General features: G+C 42.9%; 1 protein-coding gene across 1 annotated transcript; it reads left to right on the top strand.

Moving 5' to 3' along the window:
• Window positions 1-898: 898 nt before the first annotated feature.
• TMEM97 (transmembrane protein 97) lies at window positions 899-12,623 on the top strand. Its single transcript, XM_077480507.1, has 3 exons — window positions 899-1,066; window positions 8,861-9,005; window positions 9,809-12,623. The coding sequence occupies exons 1-3, from the start codon at window positions 947-949 to the stop codon at window positions 10,057-10,059; spliced, it is 516 nt and encodes a 171-aa protein (XP_077336633.1). The 5' UTR covers window positions 899-946; the 3' UTR covers window positions 10,060-12,623.
• The last annotated feature ends 5,805 nt before the right edge of the window (window positions 12,624-18,428 follow it).

Genomic DNA, 18,428 nt, shown 5'->3' with positions numbered 1-18,428 from the left:
TGCTTTGTTTTCTATTACAAGGGACGTTTACATTCCTTGTAATAGGACTAAAATTTACACAATTTTTTTTTTAAAGAACAGTGTAAAAAAAGTGTTAAAAAAAAAATCACTTGTGAGTTTAACCAATCTTGTTTTTTTTGTACAATTCTCCTTTAAGGGGGTGTGGCAAGGGGTGTGTCCTATGCCTGCATACTTTTTCTGATAGGTGTCCCTCATTCCCGTCTCGAAAAGTTGGAAGGTATGCCCCCAACACACACGTGTGAATGGGGCTTAACCGTACTGCTAGCATAGGGGTGTGCCTGGGCACACCCTAATCACCCCTGTGCAGCATAGATTCCACCATACTGCCCGGGCACATGTCATTTACCGGATGCTTCTTTTTCTGAATGAGCACAGTGAGCAATTGGTACAGATCACTCACTGTATTCATTCATAGCTGGTCTAGTAAACTATCTACTAGGCTTCAGTTTGTAAATGAACAAAAAGCTGCCCAGTACAGAGCATTTCCCATTCATTCACTGTCCAGTGCAGCTGACACTGCAGGTCACTGTAACACACACACACACACACACACACACACGTTTGGGCTTTGTGGAGCACGCCTTAATGCAATTGTCTGCGCTCACCAATGACTGCCAGACACAGGAGCCAAACACAAGGCACAGCTCCTGCTGTGTACACTTGGTGGTGATACCATAGAGAGGAAAGCACCATCCTTACAGCCAGACCACCACCATTGTATTATGAAGGTGGTCATAGAGCTCTGAGGAACGCCCCCTCCTGACACGTCACATCACACACCTGGCACAGGGAAAGAGGCGGGCCCCGAGTGTCACCGAGACGTCTCGGAGTGTGATTGGTTTCTGGAGACAGGGAAGGCGGATCCTGTCTGGTGTGAGTGGCGATTGTTCCCCGCCCCCTATCACTGCACGACTCTCCTTTAGACATGGCTGCTGTCACCCGCCTGCTGGAATGGATCTTCTTCTTCTACTTCTTCTCCCACATCCCCATCACTCTGCTTGTAGATCTGCAGGCCGTCCTCCCGTCAGCCTGGTACCCGCAGCAGGTCAGTGCACCCCCCCCCCCCCAACACACATCGGGGCTCCTTTATTATCTGTACTCCATATGCTGGAAACACAAGCTTGTCATCGTCTGTGTGACCACTAATGGAGAGCATACACCCTTCGATAAGCCATCGATTTCCTCTACAATCTATCTATAATCCACAGTCCAATCCATCCATATGTCACCCATACGGGGGATCCATCCACAGCCCTCCCTCCAGGTCTCTCCATACATGATTGTGTGTTTGGGGATCATTCACACTTCATAAACACGTCTTCCCACTGCTTGCGCTCTATATATATATATATATAATACACACACACACACGTGTGTCTCTGCATTTCACACATAGGGCTTCCCTTTCACTTAAATGGGTCCCTGCATCGTTATTGGGCAACCAGCTTTGTGCGATTTTTATTTTTAATTTTTTTCCCATGCACGTTACATTCACGACAAAATCGCGTAGCATTTGGTGCAGAATGAATGGTACCCAAACACCATAGCTCCCAACTGTCCCTGATTTGGAGCTCTGTCCCTCATTCCTCCTCATTTGTCCCTCATTTTGGTCTGATATATATAGTTGTATGTAAAATGCACATTTTTATCTATCAAAAAGTGTTTCCCGGTGCTAAACCTTTCATCTGATTTCTAAATTTCTGCATTTGTAAATTCCAAAAGCCAATATAAAGGAATAGTTGTGGTAAAAAGAAGCCTTTGTGGGTTTAACAAATCTCTCTTTTAGATTAATTCTACTTTAAGGGGGCGTGTCCTATGCCTACATACGTTTGCTAGTAGGTGTCCCTCATTCCCATCTCGAAAAGTTGGGAGTTACGCAAACACACGGCACAATGTTAGCGGGATGTGGAATCGCTGGGTGTGAATGGGGCCTTGCCGTGCATTTTTTTTGGGGGGGGGGGGGGGGCATTTTTTATTTTTTATTTACTTTCTTTACTAAGTTGCATTTTACACGTTTGCACATATTTATGGGCATTGCTGTGTGTTCCAGTGTGGAAAAATGCAGCATGCTGTACTTTATTTTATTTTTATTATTTATATACAGGTGAAAGCGGTGCAGGGATGTACGCTGGGCTCCTAGGAATACATTTTTCTTGCATATGCGTTCATACTGCGTTTAGGGCTCATTTACACCAGATGAAGTCGTGTGCGTTTTTTAAACGCAACAAAAAATACAGTACAAAAGCATAAGCAAGAAAAGTGAATGTATTCCAATGAGTATAATACCATTGCAATGCTTTCATGTGGAAAAAAAATAAAAAATACCGTATGTTGCATTTTTCTGCATCAGAAAACACCAGAAACGTGTAAATGCAACTTTATTAAGAAAACAAATTGAAATAAATGAAAAATATATTGCAAAAAAAAAAAGCATATTCCACAGAAGTAAACGCTGAAAAAAATGCAAATAAACTGAAAAGACGCACAAATGCGCATGCAGAAAGGCACCGTGGGCACAGATTGAGGTGTAAACGCACCTGACTACATCTGGTGTAAACGAGCTGTAAGTCATCAATCACAGCTCTGTATCCACCATATGCTCTCACAATCTGATGGAAATGGGATTGAATAAAGTATCTCCACGCTACCGATCAATACAAAACGATCAATAATCCTCCATCCTGAACAATCAGCACAGTGTGATTGAATCCAATCAAAATAGAGTCTAAATTGATTGCTTTGAATTGTCCATTCCATTGTTTGCAGATTGGATCATTTTGATTGGATGAGCGAATTGAATGGGGCGTGGTCATCATAAGGTCATACTCTTTAAAGTTCACTTTTTAGAAAAAAATAAATGCACAATTTTTTGCAAAAATGTATTTATTTTTTGTTTTTTTTTCACCGGTGATCCGTAGATTGCTGATGCCATGCAGGTCTCCTGCAGATCTGTCAGTGTATCTGTGTTCCCATACAGAAGCATCAGTGAACTACCACAATGCTGCACAGTGCTGTGGTAGTTCATTAAGAACTACAAGCCAACAGCAGCAAAGGATGTCTCGGGGTCCGGGGATTGTCGTTCAGTCACACACACAGCAGCGGCAAAGGATGTCTCAGGGGCCGGGGATTGTCGTTCAGTCACACACACAGCAGCGGCAAAGGATGTCTCGGGGGGCCGGGGATTGTCGTTCAGTCACACACACAGCAGCGGCAAAGGATGTCTCGGGGCCAGGGATTGTAGTTCAGTCACACACACACACAGCAGCGGCAAAGGATGTCTCGGGGCCGGGGATTGTAGTTCAGTCACACACACACACAGCAGCGGCAAAGGATGTCTTGGGGTCCGGGGATTGTCGTTCAGTCACACACACAGCAGCGGCAAAGGATGTCTCAGGGGCCGGGGATTGTCGTTCAGTCACACACACAGCAGCGGCAAAGGATGTCTCGGGGGCCGGGGATTGTCGTTCAGTCACACACACAGCAGCGGCAAAGGATGTCTCGGGGTCCGGGGATTGTCGTTCAGTCACACACACAGCAGCGGCAAAGGATGTCTTGGGGTCCGGGGATTGTCGTTCAGTCACACACACAGCAGCGGCAAAGGATGTCTCGGGGTCCGGGGATTGTAGTTTAGTCACACACACACACAGCAGTGGCAAAGGATGTCTTGGGGTCCGGGGATTGTCGTTCAGTCACACACACAGCAGCGGCAAAGGATGTCTTGGGGTCCGGGGATTGTCGTTCAATCACACACACAGCTGTGTGAATGAATGAATGATGTGACCGTGTGGGCGGAGCCTTTCACAGCCACTCTGATTTCAAAGAGTGACAGCTAGCATAGGGAAATCCTCCCTTTGCAGCTGTCATGGGGGGGGGGGGGGGTGGATTCAGGCAGCATCTCCATCATTGGGAACATGTTACATGTTCCACCCTAAAAACGGTGAACTTATCTTAAATGTTTTATCTGATCGATTCCATCAAAATGATTGAATCCACAAACAACTGAATGGCCATAACCTCCCTGACAACAATCGATTTTACACTCTATTTCAATAAGATTCTATTATACGGAGCCTGATAGTTTTTTTGCATTCATCAACGGCACTGAGATATTTTATTGATGAATACAATCGTATTTCTATCGAGATCAGATCAACAGAGCATACGATGGAAACCGAGCCGCAGTTGATCATTTTATTATTTACAATCATAGCTGGAACAAACAGTTACAATCATTAAGCTGGCCATACGTTGATTTGAAAAAACTAAAAGATTCCCCCATCCACACAGTCGAGGTGGATGGGGAAATCCTCCTCCGCTGTCAGAATACGTTGCTTATTGCTGCAGCTAGTTGGCTGCATGAGCTGATCAAACAAAAATTTGAAAAAAAAAGTTAATCATTTAAAATAAAAAGAGTTAATCATTACAAAAAAAGAAAAAAAAAGTTAATCATTACAAAAAAAAAAAAGTTAATCATTAGGTCTATGGTCTTGAACAGAAATAGCTATAGATGGATTAAAATTCAGGAAACCATTGATCTGTATAGGGCCAGCTTATGACTTTCTTCACACCTAAAGGTGCGACTTTCACATCTTCCCGCGTGTCGTGTTTAGCGCAGCCTATAGATTTCAATGCGCTGTCCTATGTGCAGGATCTGTATAGGGCCAGAAATAATGAAATAAAGATATAATCAAGCTGCTTTGCTGGTGATGCTGATGGAGTTATTGCAAACATTTTCAAAGGATTTTTTTTTTCTAGTGATATCAAGAATAATATTATAAATTTTTTTTTGGTAAGTTATCACAACACCATTATCCCGTTGTTTTTTTTTTTTTTTTTATATATATATATTAAAGCTACAAATATGTTGGTGTCCCTTGTTAATTTTACATTGTATTTTTTTTTTAAATGTATCTGCCTACTCCCAAACTGTCATTTGAAGTAAAACACATAGCCAAGTATTATTCTACACAATTTTTTTTTATTGTGCATTAAAAAAAAAAAGACATGCTATCTGCCAATAGAACTTAAGTAAAAAGTGCATTCTATGCATCCAAAAATATAAAAAATCAAATCATTATTCAACCAAAAAATACATTTAAAGCCTCATGCATGTGTCCAGCTTTTTAATATAGGGGGGTCAGCAATGCCAAGAGTTGGTGAAAGCAGGGATCTGTCATCCGGAGATGATTCTGAAAATCATCCAGATTATTCTCCTGGAGCTCCCGCAGCAAAGGCATATGACATAATTGGTCACGATTAATAAAGCAACCAATTTTTGGTCCAAGAAATCCTCCTCTTCCTGTTCTTGGACTGGACTTGGGTCAAAGCAATAACTTCAGGGCCAATAATAAGGCTGGGTTCACATTGCAGCGATGCGGGAACGTCGCGAATCCGCGGCGGGTTCCCGCATCGCATGCCTCCCGGCGGCAGTTCACACTGCCCTATGCGAACTGCTGGGAGTGTTAGTGAAACGTTAATGGCACTCCCAGATCAGTTCGCATATCGCAGTGCGATCTGCAAACTCGGACATGAATCGGATCGCATGGTGTGAACAACCATGCGATCCGATTCTGATGCGGACCAAAAAAAGGGTCCTGTGCGAGTTTGGGGCGGGTTGCGATGCGAATTCAGCCATACTATCTGTATGGCTGAACTTGCATCGCACAGAGATTGGATGTGATTCGCACTGCAGTGCGGTGCGAATCACATCCGGTTCTCGTAGCCGCAGCAGTGTGAACCCAGCCTAAATAACATGTTATCTCCTCCGATTCCGCAACATATGGCTAGTTGAAAGAACGGCCGTTCAGAAACTAACTGAAAAACACAAAATGAAAAGCTTGACTCAACACTTGCCAAACTTCTACTAATTGGCAGAAGGAGCCCAAAGGGTGGTGCTAAAGAGCTGAAAAACTACATAGTATGTCACTACGTTTGCATTTGTTGGCCGACAATTCCTTGTCTTTTGTATGCAAGACAAAATCCAGGCACATACCTTCGGACAAAAGTCTGAGGTTTTGTCTGCAGAAAAAATTTGATTGTGTGTACGAGGCTTTAGACTCTATTCACATCGCACATACTCATGGAGGCCGAGTCCTCAAATCTGCAGTGTCACATGTCACACGCACACATGTCAACGCAGATCACTTTGTGTGATAACAAGTCATTGGAATGAGACCTCTGCACTGTGTATGGAGGTTCCTGTGCTCATCAACAGTGTAATGCCAGTGCAGAGCCTGACCTGCTATACTCAATGAATGAATACATTGTTGCAGTGACACCCTTCACACATGAGGAACTGATCACCTAGGGTACACAACAGAGTTCTGTATTTGCAGCACTGTATCAGTTCTGTATAGCCATTCACCCTCTGCAGTACCAGATAATTAGCTGACATTAAGCCTAGGTTCACATTGATGCGATTTAACTCGCCTTGCCAAATTGTTGGCTATTGCCGGCAATGGCACCGTCCGAATTGGTGCGATGCCGACTTTGTGGCGCCGCACTGATTCCCAAAAGTTGTTCCTGTACTACTTTTGGTGACTTCAGGGGTGATTTTGTATAGATCTGCACAGATGTCTCTGAAATCTCCCCGAAGTCGGACTGACACGCGGGTCCCACTGGCAGTGTGAACCTGGGTTAGTGGTGATAAACCCAAAAACAAAAGTCTATTATATTACAGTTTGCCAGTTCTTAGATGTGGCGGCTGCATTAGTTGTGTTTTTTTTTTTACTTTTACCTGGCAGGTTTATTAGTTTTCAAGCTTTTTTAGCCCAGGTTCACATTGAAGCGGGTTAGAAGTCGTACGTTCAGCTGAACTCTCACAACTTCAACCCGGCAATGCAGTCCGACTTCAGGGGTGATTTGACAAACATCTGTGCAGGCTTCTTCACAGATGTCTATACAATTCCCCCCCCCCCCTCCAAGCCCCCATTTTACTTGTACCCTCTCTTTTTCATGCCCGGGAAAAACACACCAGCAAAAGTTGGTGTCTCGGGTCCTGATTGGATTTGATTGGCAGCAGCGGGAGCCATTGGCTGCGCTGCTATCAATCCATCCAATGACGACACCAGGGGGCGGGGCAGAGACCTGCTGCCTGTGTCAGTAGATGACGAAGCAGGACTTTGTAGTGTGCCCATGCAGGTGTCCCGAAGGAGAGCACTTCTCCGGGGCACTCGGGAAGAGGAGGAGCTACTAGTGCCGCTGAGGGACCCCAGAAGAGGAGGATCAGCTCCACTCTGTGAAAAACCAACTGCACAGAGGTTAATGACATGTTTGTTACTTTTTAAATTTTATGATTTTTTTTTTTAAACTGAAGCTTTATGTTTAGAAAAATTTTATTTTTTCCTCCTGCAAGGTAAAAGCATAATGTGCTAGTATGCATCGCATACTAGCGCAGTATGAAATACTTACCTTGAAACAAAGCCCTGCAGCGACATGCTGACAGGGCTTCCTTCCGGGTTCGCAGGGGATGGCCACTTGAATGGTAAAACCACGATGACATCACTCCCGCTCATGAGTATGTCATTCCTTCGAAGCTCGTGCGCCAGTGACATCATTGGCCTCCAAAGAAGTGAATATCTCCTAAAAGGTGCACGTTTGGTAAGCTTTATTATAATGTGATGGATACTGGCACATCATGCCTTTACCTTGCAGGTACAAAAAGTCCAGCGGTTTACAATCTCTTTAACAAGGCCTTACAGACCAAGCTCTCCAGATAAAGTAGCAGTTTAAGGATTGAAACAAACCATTTACCACGGACGGGTGCTTACAATGATCAGCTTTTATTTATGTAAAATGTTTATCCCAAAAAGAAAAAAAAAAAAGTTTGTAAATGATTATAAAGTGTTAGCTGGAGTTCAACTTTTTAATTTGTTAATTCAAGTCCATGTAAATCTACTAGTCTAACATTACCCACTTCCCCAGATTGACAATGCTAATGCCCAAAGGTGTCTCAGTTTCTCCTCTATCCAGAGTGGAGACATCCTAAGAAAGGAAGTATGTTACTGGCTAGATCATCATGTGAAAATAAAGTGAAAAAGCCCCCCAAAAAGAATGAATGCAGCCTTCACAATCAAAGCTGCACTCCATATAAAATTTTCTCTGCCCCCCCCCCCCCCCCCCCTACAAGGGTTAATTTCTTGTTTTTTGTCTTGAGGAGTGATGAAAGAATATATACTTGCCTGATCCTCCCCGCACATGATAGGTCCCTGCAGCTCCTGCACCCCTGTGCTCCAGCAGTCTTGAGCGGTGGACTGTTCCTGATGTAATCGAGCCCCAAGCAGGCTCCATAGACCTGCTCTGGATATGAGGATGTCAGGAACAGTCCACCGCTGGATCATGGGGGAGAGCTGGTTTCAGGTGGAGTGGAGGATCAAGTAAGTGAGTTTCGCCTCTTAGACAAAATGAGAACTTAACCCTTGCAGTCCTGGCACAGCCCACTGCAAAGAATAACACTTTTTTTTTTTGTTGAGTTTTAAAGATCAGTAAGCAGCAATATATCACATTTTTGTTGTGTGGGTTTAATGCTGCTTTATGGAGGTAATATAAATAACTGGTCTATAGGATTTGGGTTGTGATTATATTAAATTTTTTCATGTACTTACACACGAAGGGTGATTTTGTGACATATTTGAGTCCTGAGGATCTTTTTATTCACTTAAAATAAAAATGTTTTTTTACATGTTATGTATTGAGTGGTACCGGAGCAATCCCATCCAGTATTGTGATTTTAGAATCCTCATAATTCATCATTTATGCTTTGTGACAAAATATGAAATATTTTCTTGCTCCTAATCTTCTCCAAATGAATAAATAATGGTCCTTTTATGTTTGTCTGCAGTTGCTGGACTTGATGAGATGGTACACGGCCACCTTCAAGGATCATCTTATGAGGAACCCTCCACCCTGGTTTATGAGCTTTGTGTATTGTGAAGCCATCGTGCAGCTCCCCTTTTTCCCTGTGGCTGCCTATGCTTTTTTAAAAGGTAGGTATTCTTTTCATAGGACACATGGATGGCAGTCATTTTTGTTTTGGAAAATGAATGAGGATTATATAAATGACATTATTGGGAGAGTCTTCAGTGGAATTCATAGCAGCAAGTGATGGTAATGCTGGAAGCCTCAATGTGACTTTCTGCTGTCGCTGTTGGCTTATACAATTGCATTGGATTGTGTGGGAACTTAACCATAGAAAGCTAAAAGTCAGCAACTTCCAATACTGTAGCTGCTGACTTTAAAGAAACACATGCCAGCCAATAAAGTCCAGCACCTTGCCCTCACCCAGTTCCTCAAAGGGCTTTTGATCTTCTGCACCCCGCTATGTTGCACATGTTGAAGGAAAGAATATTGCTCGATTCCCCCATTGATACAGTCAGTGCTGATGGAGGAAACCCTCTCTATGTGCTATAGTATTCTGACAGCTGGAGGGTTTCCCAGCTGACAGAGTACAACGATCACTGCTGGTGTCTATAGCCGGTGGCAGTAATCGAACCTGAATGGCTGGTTGTACTGAAATTGATCGATGAATCGACTTCGGTACAACCAGCCTTCCCATAGATCAAAATAAGTGCCACAGGGTCTTTGAAGATCAGGTTGCTACTTTTCAAATGTAATCCTGTGTTTATTGATTGCAGTATTTATTTCTACAGTACCAGGAACATATTCTTACATTAGTGATCGCTCTTTGTACATTGATCTCTTTCGTTTACTCATAGATAATAATTTAGTCTTTGACCTGGTAAAGGTTGTAATTAGTAAAGTTTATTGAATACTTCATCTCATATTTCAGGTGGTTGCCGGTGGATCAGAGTTCCTGCCATCGTCTATTCGTCCCATGTCGCCACCACAGTACTGGCCATCCTCGCGCATCTTCTCTTTGGCGACTTTCCAAAAACCAAAGAGCTGGAATCTCCAACACAGCAAGAGCGCCTTACTCTGGTGGCCATATACGCTCCCTACCTGGTGATCCCATTACTGATCCTGGTCACCATGCTGTTCAGTCCTAGATACTGTAAAGAGGAGAAGCGGAAAAGGAAGTAATATCACCGGGTGAAAGACTTCTTTTTACATAACTGTGGGCCACGACTACGTGTCAGGAACAACAAGCAATGTTTACTGCAATATAGAATAATATAGCCACTTACTGGAAAAGAAATCTGTTTAATTGTCTTTTTATAAGATTTCTCTCTCTTTTATGGGAAAACAGACCAATAGATATTCAGATATACTGTATGCCAATGATACACAAACATCTGCCTTTAATTTTAAGATATCTTGCATAGGAAATGATGTAATAACCCACAGAAAGTTGTTTTAAGGCGGCCATACATGGATCGAAATTTGGCTAGTTCAGCAGGGACTGGCAGAATTTCAATCCACGTATGGGCAGGCTGGCTGTGCAGAAGTCGATAGGTTGGGGTTTTCCTGATTGATCAGCAATGCCAGCTATAGCTGGCAGCACTAATCAGTGTATTCTGATGACAGGGAATGCTCCCCCGCTGTCAGAACACAATAGCTCAGTGGGAAGAATTGGGTATTTTTAAATCGGCAGGTTAAATGATGTATAAGCTGCCTAAGGCCAGCTATAAAGGGTTAAAATTCTGAGATTCGAACCATGTATGGGTAGGTTTTATGTGCCAAGTTCATCGATCAACTTGGGTACAACCAGCCTGCTGGATTTACTTGCGATTATCACTATCAGCTGGTATAGCCGCTAGCAATAATCACTGTATTCTCCCTGCGGGGACAGCTTCCCTCACCAGGAGAATGACTATGTCTTGGCAGGACGGATTCTAGCTGTGTTGGAGAATGATGCAAATTTGCACAGTCTATGGCCTGCCCTAGTCTCCAGTGTTCATGTATTCGGATTCAAATAACCCATTGAAGGATAAAGTATTGTTGACTGTGATAACCACATTTGACCTATTAGAAACCTATATCAGCAGGGACATTCAGAATGAAGGGGAGTGATGATTAAGGCTGGCCATAGTTAAACTTCTATCGAGCGGAAACAGCCACACTTGGATCAAAATTTGTCTGATTCCTGCTGAACTGGATGAATTTTGATCAAGCTCAACAGTGAGGGAAGATCCTGAAGAGTCACAAAGTGCTTTTTTCATACTGTTCCTGTTACCCCATTAGCCAAAAGTATGTGGGCATCCCTGCAACAGTTAAAGTTGATGTCTAGATTTACTTTCACGTTGTATAGTTAGTTTGGGCCAAGCTGGCCCAAATTAACTATTTCCTTTTCTAACATGTGTGGCCACTGGGCGTGCTGTATAAACTGTGTGCAGCCTAAGCTACAAATAAAGTACACAGCACTGAGTTCCGGGTGTGAGATGAGATGATGAGATCTCCCTGTCTCTCACTCAGAGCAAAACAGCATTGGGCTGAGCAGTACCCAGCCATTCATAAGCTGCTTTTGTAGTCTGTCAATAAATACAAAACGTCCTCTGATTGGCCGAGTCAGAGATTGTGACATCAGCAGCCACCTCTCCTGTTTAGCCGTTCTTCTCATTTCATAGCTGTGCCACAGTGTATACCCATTTCGGTGACTCCATTATTTCCTTTTGGTAGCCTAACCTTATATTAGTCTCATTATAACCATGGATGTTTCTATATAAATAATAATAGCCCATTAAAAGATAAAATTACAGAATTTGTTTCAATACTCGCCTTCAGTCCAGAGCTATCCATTGCATTACTGCTTATTTGCCACTAGATGTCAATCTTCCTGCTAGAGTCATGAACCCAGGCTGTCATGAGACTTCCTGCAGCCTGTACTACAGAGTATTACTACCTTTTCCCCATTTCAGTCCTCCTATCTTGAGGCAGAGATTTTCCTAAAGCAGTATTGTCTACTATGGTATTTTCTATACTATCTCATAAAATACTACATCTGCCCCTGAGATCCTGTCACCATTTTAACAAATTGCAGGTAGATGCACAGAAAAAAAACAACTATTTTTAAATGCTTAATTACCTTTTTTTTTTTTTTTTTTTTCTCTTTGCTTTTTTTTTTTTTCCCCCTCATCCATAATTTTTTAATTTGCTTGCAGTGTGCTCTGAACTTGCTGGAAAATTTGACAACTCAGGAAAAATAAGATGTCCAGCACAGCGTCCTCGTTCCTTGCACGTCATAACCCTCTCCTTTCCTCGAAGTGTCTAATTACTCCTCCACCCCCAGCCCCCCTATATATTCATTTATGTAGTAGCTGGGGAAGGAGAATACTAACATGACAGCTCTGAGGCTGCTGCCATCACATTCAAGATGGCGGCATTCAGCAGCAGTTTCCAGGCTTTGGATGTCTGCACACTTATAAATAATACGCATCAAATACATTTTATAATCTTGTAAGTTTGAAATGTGACAGGGTCTCTTTAAAAGGCAATAGTAAAGTATATACAATGCACAAATGCCAACTTTTGTAATGTGATGTGTTTTAACAGTATGCCGTCTTGTTTTTTTATCCTCATTTCACTTACAGTTGTTGAAATTGGTCTGTTCTGTTTCTTTTTGTACTGCTGTGAAATGCTCCTCGGTACATCTCTAATGATCATAGCCTCTTTCATATGATTCACTAAATAAATCTATTTTTCCAGTACTAACTGTTGTTATCATTGATGAGTTACTGCCAGACGCTTGGACTTTCACCATCAAACCCCCAACTGATCACATAACCCTTTTATAGGAAACAAGTTATAGAAATGGTTTACTTTTCTTTCAGAAGTATTACAGTGCCTTGAAAGTATTCATACCGCTTGAAATGTTCCAACCAAAAATGTAAATGTGTTTTATTGGGATTTTATGTGATAGACCAACACAAAGTGGCACATAATTGTGAAGTGGAAGGAAATGATAAATGGTTTTCAAAGAACGATCTGAAAAGTGTGGTGTGCGTTTGTATTCAGCCCCCTTTACTCTGATACCCCTAACTAAAATCTAGTGGAACCAATTGCCTTCAGACGTCATCTAATTAGTAAATGGAGTCCACCTGTGTGTAATTTAATCTCAGTATAAATACAGCTGAAGCCCTCAGAGGTTTGTTAGAGAACCTTAGTGAACAAACGCCATCATGAAGGCCAAGAAACACACCAGAGAGGTCAGGGATAAAGTGGTGGAGAAGTTTAAAGAGGGTTAGATTATTTAAAAAATAAAATAAATCCCAAGCTTTGAACATCTCACAGAGCACTGTTCAATCCAGCATCCCAAAATGGAAAGAGTATGGCACACATGCAATCCTCCCAAGACATGGCCGTCAACCTAAACTGACAGGTCAGGGAAGGAGAGCATTAATCAGAGAAGCAGCCAAGAGGCCCGTGGTAACTCTGGAGGAGCTGTAGAGATCCACAGCTCAGGTGGGAGAATCTGCCCACAGAACAACTATTAGTCATGCGCTCCACAAATCTGGCCTTTATGGAAGAGTGGCAAGAAGAAAGTCCTATTTGTGGGAAGCCATGTGGGGAACACAGCAACATGTGGAAGAAGGTGCTCTGGTCAGATGAGACCAAAATTTAACTTTTTGGCCTAAAAGCAAAACACTGTGTGGCACAAAACGAACACTGCACATCACTCTGAACACACCATCCCCACTGTGAAACACGGTGGTGGCAGCATCATGTTGTAGGGATGCTTTTCTTCACCAGGGACAGGGAAGCTGGTCAAAGTTGATGGGAAGATGGATAGAACCAAATACAGGGCAATCTTAGAAGAAAACCTGTTATGCCGCGTACACACGATCAGAATTCTCGTCGGAAGAAGCTCTGATGGTTTTCCCGACGGAATTCCGCTCAAGCTGTCTTGCCTACACACGGTCACACCTAATTCCAATAGTTTAGAACGCGGTGACGTACAACACGTACGACGTGACTAGAAAAAGGAACTTCAATAGCTTCTGTCTTGTAGTTGAATCTGAGCATGCGTGATTTTTTGGAGTGTCGGAATTGCATACACACGATCGGAATTACCGATAGAAAGTTTTTCAGTCGGTAAAATTGAGAACATGCTATCAATTTTTGGCTGGTGGAAATTCGGACAGCCAAATTCCGATGGAGCATACACACGGTCGCATTTTCCGATGAAAAGCTCTCATCAGTCTTTCTGTCCGGAATTCCAACCGTGTGTATGTGGCATTAGTCTGCAAAAGACTTGAGACTGGGGCGGAGGTTCACCTTCCAGCAGGACAGCGACCCTAAACGTACAACTAGAGCTACAATGGAATGGTTTAGATCAAAGCATATTCATGGGTTAGAATGGCACAGCCAAAGTCCAGACTCTGGCAAGACTCACAGATGCTCTCCATCCAATGACAGAGTTTGAGCTATTTTGCAAATAAGAATGGGCAAAAACGTCACTCTCTAGATGTGCAAAGCTGGTAGAGACATCTCCAAAAAGACTTGCAGCTGTAATTTCAGTGAAAGGCGGTTCTACAAAGTATTGACTCAGGGGGGCTGAATACAAATGCATGCCACACTTTCAAAATTTTGAAAACCATTTATAATTTTCCTTCCCCTTCACAATTATGAGCCACATTGTGTTGGTCTATCTCATAAAATCCCAATAAAACACATTTACATTTTTGGCTGTAACATGACATGTGGAAAGTTTCAAGGGGTATGAATACTTTTTCAAGGCACTGTATAAACACTCGGTTCACACCTAACGCTGTCTGGCCCTTTTCTCAGTTTCAGGGACGAATCGGGGCAGAATGTTTGCCTGAATTCGGCCCTGAAACAGAGGCAAAAACGCACAGCGTTTCTGTGCAGTGCGCTCCGCAGCCGCCCTGGAGGCACGTGAACCGGCTGCATAGAGAGTCGGTCACATTCTCCTGCTATGCAAATTGGAATCAGAGAAAGCTGCATCCAATTCATAGGTGTGAACCCAGCCTCAGGCCTGTATTTCATTCCAGCATATTTTTGGTGCTTTTCCAATGCACTTTAGTCATATTTGAAAAATCAACAGACAACGGCTCCTGGCATAATAGTTAAAGGATAACTAAAGGCAAAACATTTGAATAGTGATTTGATCTAATTGTCCTGATCACCACAGTTGTCTGGAATGAATCTGAGGGCAAATCCAAAATCCGGGAGATGCCACCAGAACAGCAAAGCTTCCAGTGGGGACACAGAAGAGAAATCTCCCAATGAGACCACTGTCTTTGTCTTTCCTTTGCCATCTATATGTATGCTTACTTGTTGCAACTCTGGTCAGCCATTTTTTGTACTTTACACACTTCTGCTACACTGGATAGCCAGGAAGTTTAATGGGGCATTCCCCTTTTTCAATCTAAAGCTATACACTAGTAAATGTTTGAAGAAACATTTTGTATAAAACTTTTTTTTGACAATTTTCGTAGTACATTCGACTTGACAAATGTTGTTCAAAATTTAGTTTGTTTTTAACATTGAATTCTGGAACAAATGGACTTGAAAAAAAAGCCTTTTATCCAGTGGCATTGCTGGGGGGGGGGGCGCCCACACTGAACCCAGGTGAAACCCGCCAGGGGGCTGCACTGCTTCTGCGGCAGACATGCAGGGGTGGTGAAGTGGTCAGTTTGTGACACCACATCCAGCCTGAGTAGAGAGAAGAGCCGGCCATCGCTTACAGCAGAGACAGCGGCCGCTGCCAAAGTCCCGCCTCCTGGATCAGCTCCTATGATGGACACCACAGTGGTCCAATGCTGGGAAATTGGACCAGCGTGACGTCTATCATAAGAGCCGATCCAGGAGGTGGGACTTTGGCAGCGGTCGGTGTCTCTGCTCTTAGCGGTGATCGATCCCCTCTGTCTGCCCTGGCTGGCTCTCCTCTCCTGTGTTCAGATGCAGAGTGTGTCATCTTCCCCACCGTTTTATTCAATTAATTATTGCTTCTCCTTTTGTGAGTGCCTTAAAGTTTTTGGTTTTATTATAAATACTTAATTTATGGCTCTTTTCAACTTGGGTCATTTATTTTCCACAGCTTGAGGGCTCATTCACACTATGAATCGCACAGTGCGTTCCTGTGCAATACACGTGTGATCTGGGCGTGGTGTAGTGCAATCTCAGCCCATTCATTTCTAATTGGCTGAAATCACACCACACCAAAAGTCGGCCATGCACTAATGGATTGCATGGTACTTCTGTTTGGGGCAAACCCACTGCAGTTGTGACCTACCAGGGTGGATAAAAATGAATGATTTTTAAAAAAAAAAACTTACTTTTTTTTTTTTTTTAAATCTGATTGACTTTTATCAATTTATTTTAATAAAATGCATTTTGAGTTAAAATAGATCTAGTTTTCTATGTAAGATACATTAATAATTTAGTTTATTCAGCATGAAATGGAGCTTAGTTATGTAGCATGAGGGTGTATATTCTGCAATGTTTACATTTTTGGTAAACTCATTCAATGAATCCAAGCGGACATAACATGCACTGCATTGATGCATTCACATAATGTCATAGTAACCATGAGATAAAACAAAGTTCAGGAATAATCCTTTATCCCATTGTTTTGCAAATCTACGTACAATGCAAACTGTATGATTGAATCAGTTCTGATAAAACCGTTTTACTAACCTGACAGCTTATTATTCATTTTGTTTGCAAATATTAAAGATTCTTACTACCAGCGAGAAAAAGTCCTTACATTTAAAGAGCATCTGTCATTTCAGATCCATCATGGCAGCGCCTGTTAGCGGGCATCCGCTCACCTGCGCCACGTTCCTCACCTTGTGTCACTGCCGCATCACCAGGTGTCCCATTAAAGTGAATGGGACTGTCTGAGAGGCACCAGTGGGACAGAGATTACAGTTATGATTTAAATTGAGTAGATTTAAATCAAATCCACCCTGCAACCTATATTTTGGGTGTCCTTAACTTTGCATCGACACCTGCTGCAGATCGCAAAGGCAGTACCCTTGCTGCAGGTGCCAGTGCAAAGTTAACGACACCCCAAATTCAGGTTGCAAAAATCATTAGGGATGTGACGCCATGTTTTACTGCCCCAGGTGACACCAAGTCTAGTGATGCCACTGCTTTTCGCCCTGCTCTTTGGGCAGATCTATGTTTATGATCCATTGTTCATCAAGCAGACTGGAGGTATAGGGCTGACACAGGTACTTATATTGTCTACTCATTAAAATACAACCCCTGTCTGTCTTTGTAGTGTGATGAAAGTGTGTAAATCACAAGAATTAGAAAATCTCTTGTGGATAAAACAAAGCATGTGTATTTAGCTGGAAGCCAACACTAACCACAGTGAATTTGTCAGACATATCCATGCATTTTGTGTTTGTTTCTCAAACAGGCCAATCAGACAGAACATACATACACTGTATTACCAAAGGTATTGGGGGGGTGCCTGCCTTTACACACACATGAATTTTAATTCTTTATTGAGTTGGCCCACCCTTTGCAGCTATAACAGCTTCAACTCTGCTGGGAATGCTGTCCACAAGGTTTAGGAGTGTGTCTGTGGGAATTTTTGACCCGTTCTTCCAGAAGTGCGTTTGTGAGGTCAGGCACTGATGTGGATGAGAAGGCCTGGCTCGCAGTCTCCGCTCTAATTTATCTCAAAGGTGTTCTATTGGGTTGAGGTCGGGTCTTTGTGCAGGCAAGTCAAGTTCCTCCACCCCAAACTTGCTCATCTATGTCTTTATGGACCTTGCTTTGTGCACTGGTGCTCAGTCATGTTGGAACAGGAAGGGGCCATCCCCAAACTGTTCCCACAAAGTTGGGAGCATGAAATTGTCCAAAATGTCTTGGTATGCTGACCCCTTAAGATTTCCCATCCCTGGAACTAAAGGGACAAGCCCAACCCCACACCATAATCCCCCACCCACCAAATGATTTGGACTAGTGCACAAAGCAGAGTGGATCTGTGCCTTGTGATCGCTGTGAACTAATCACAAATGTAAACACAGCCCTTCCTTCCTACTGATTCCTCGGTGGTACGTAACATTGCTCCCACTGATCACCAACAAAAGTGGGGCTTACTAACCAAATGAGGGCACACAAAGTGGCAAGGGGCAAACTGACCACAAATGTTATGGGGGGGGGGGGGGGGGGGGACATACCATCGTCCACCTACAGTTATGAGGTGCTCACCATTGATCATTCACGTTTAAGGAGGCACTTACCATTGACCATCACCATAAAGGCATACCAACTCCTGAGTAATGAAATCTGCAAACATAGTACTGACCCCCTGTACTGTGTATGTCCTAAACTAAACAATTTTGGGGGGATATGTACTGTCCCTGGCATTTTAGAGCCATATGCAGTCAACATCAGTTTTTTTTCTTTTCTCTAAAATATATAAATAAAAATAGTGGTTATTAGTACCAATAGTCCAACGTGTGAGGTCCATCGCAGATGCCAGCATCTACTCCCCATCTTCTTCATGATCAGGAATCAGTCTTGGGCCATCT

Source organism: Lithobates pipiens, unplaced genomic scaffold (genome assembly GCF_037356315.1).
Source record: "Lithobates pipiens isolate NorthernLeopardFrog02 unplaced genomic scaffold, aLitPip1_a1.2 Scaffold_16, whole genome shotgun sequence".
Lineage (NCBI taxonomy): Eukaryota > Metazoa > Chordata > Amphibia > Anura > Ranidae > Lithobates > Lithobates pipiens.
Note: the sequence above shows the minus strand (reverse complement) of the source record. Positions and strands in the feature narration are given on the sequence as shown.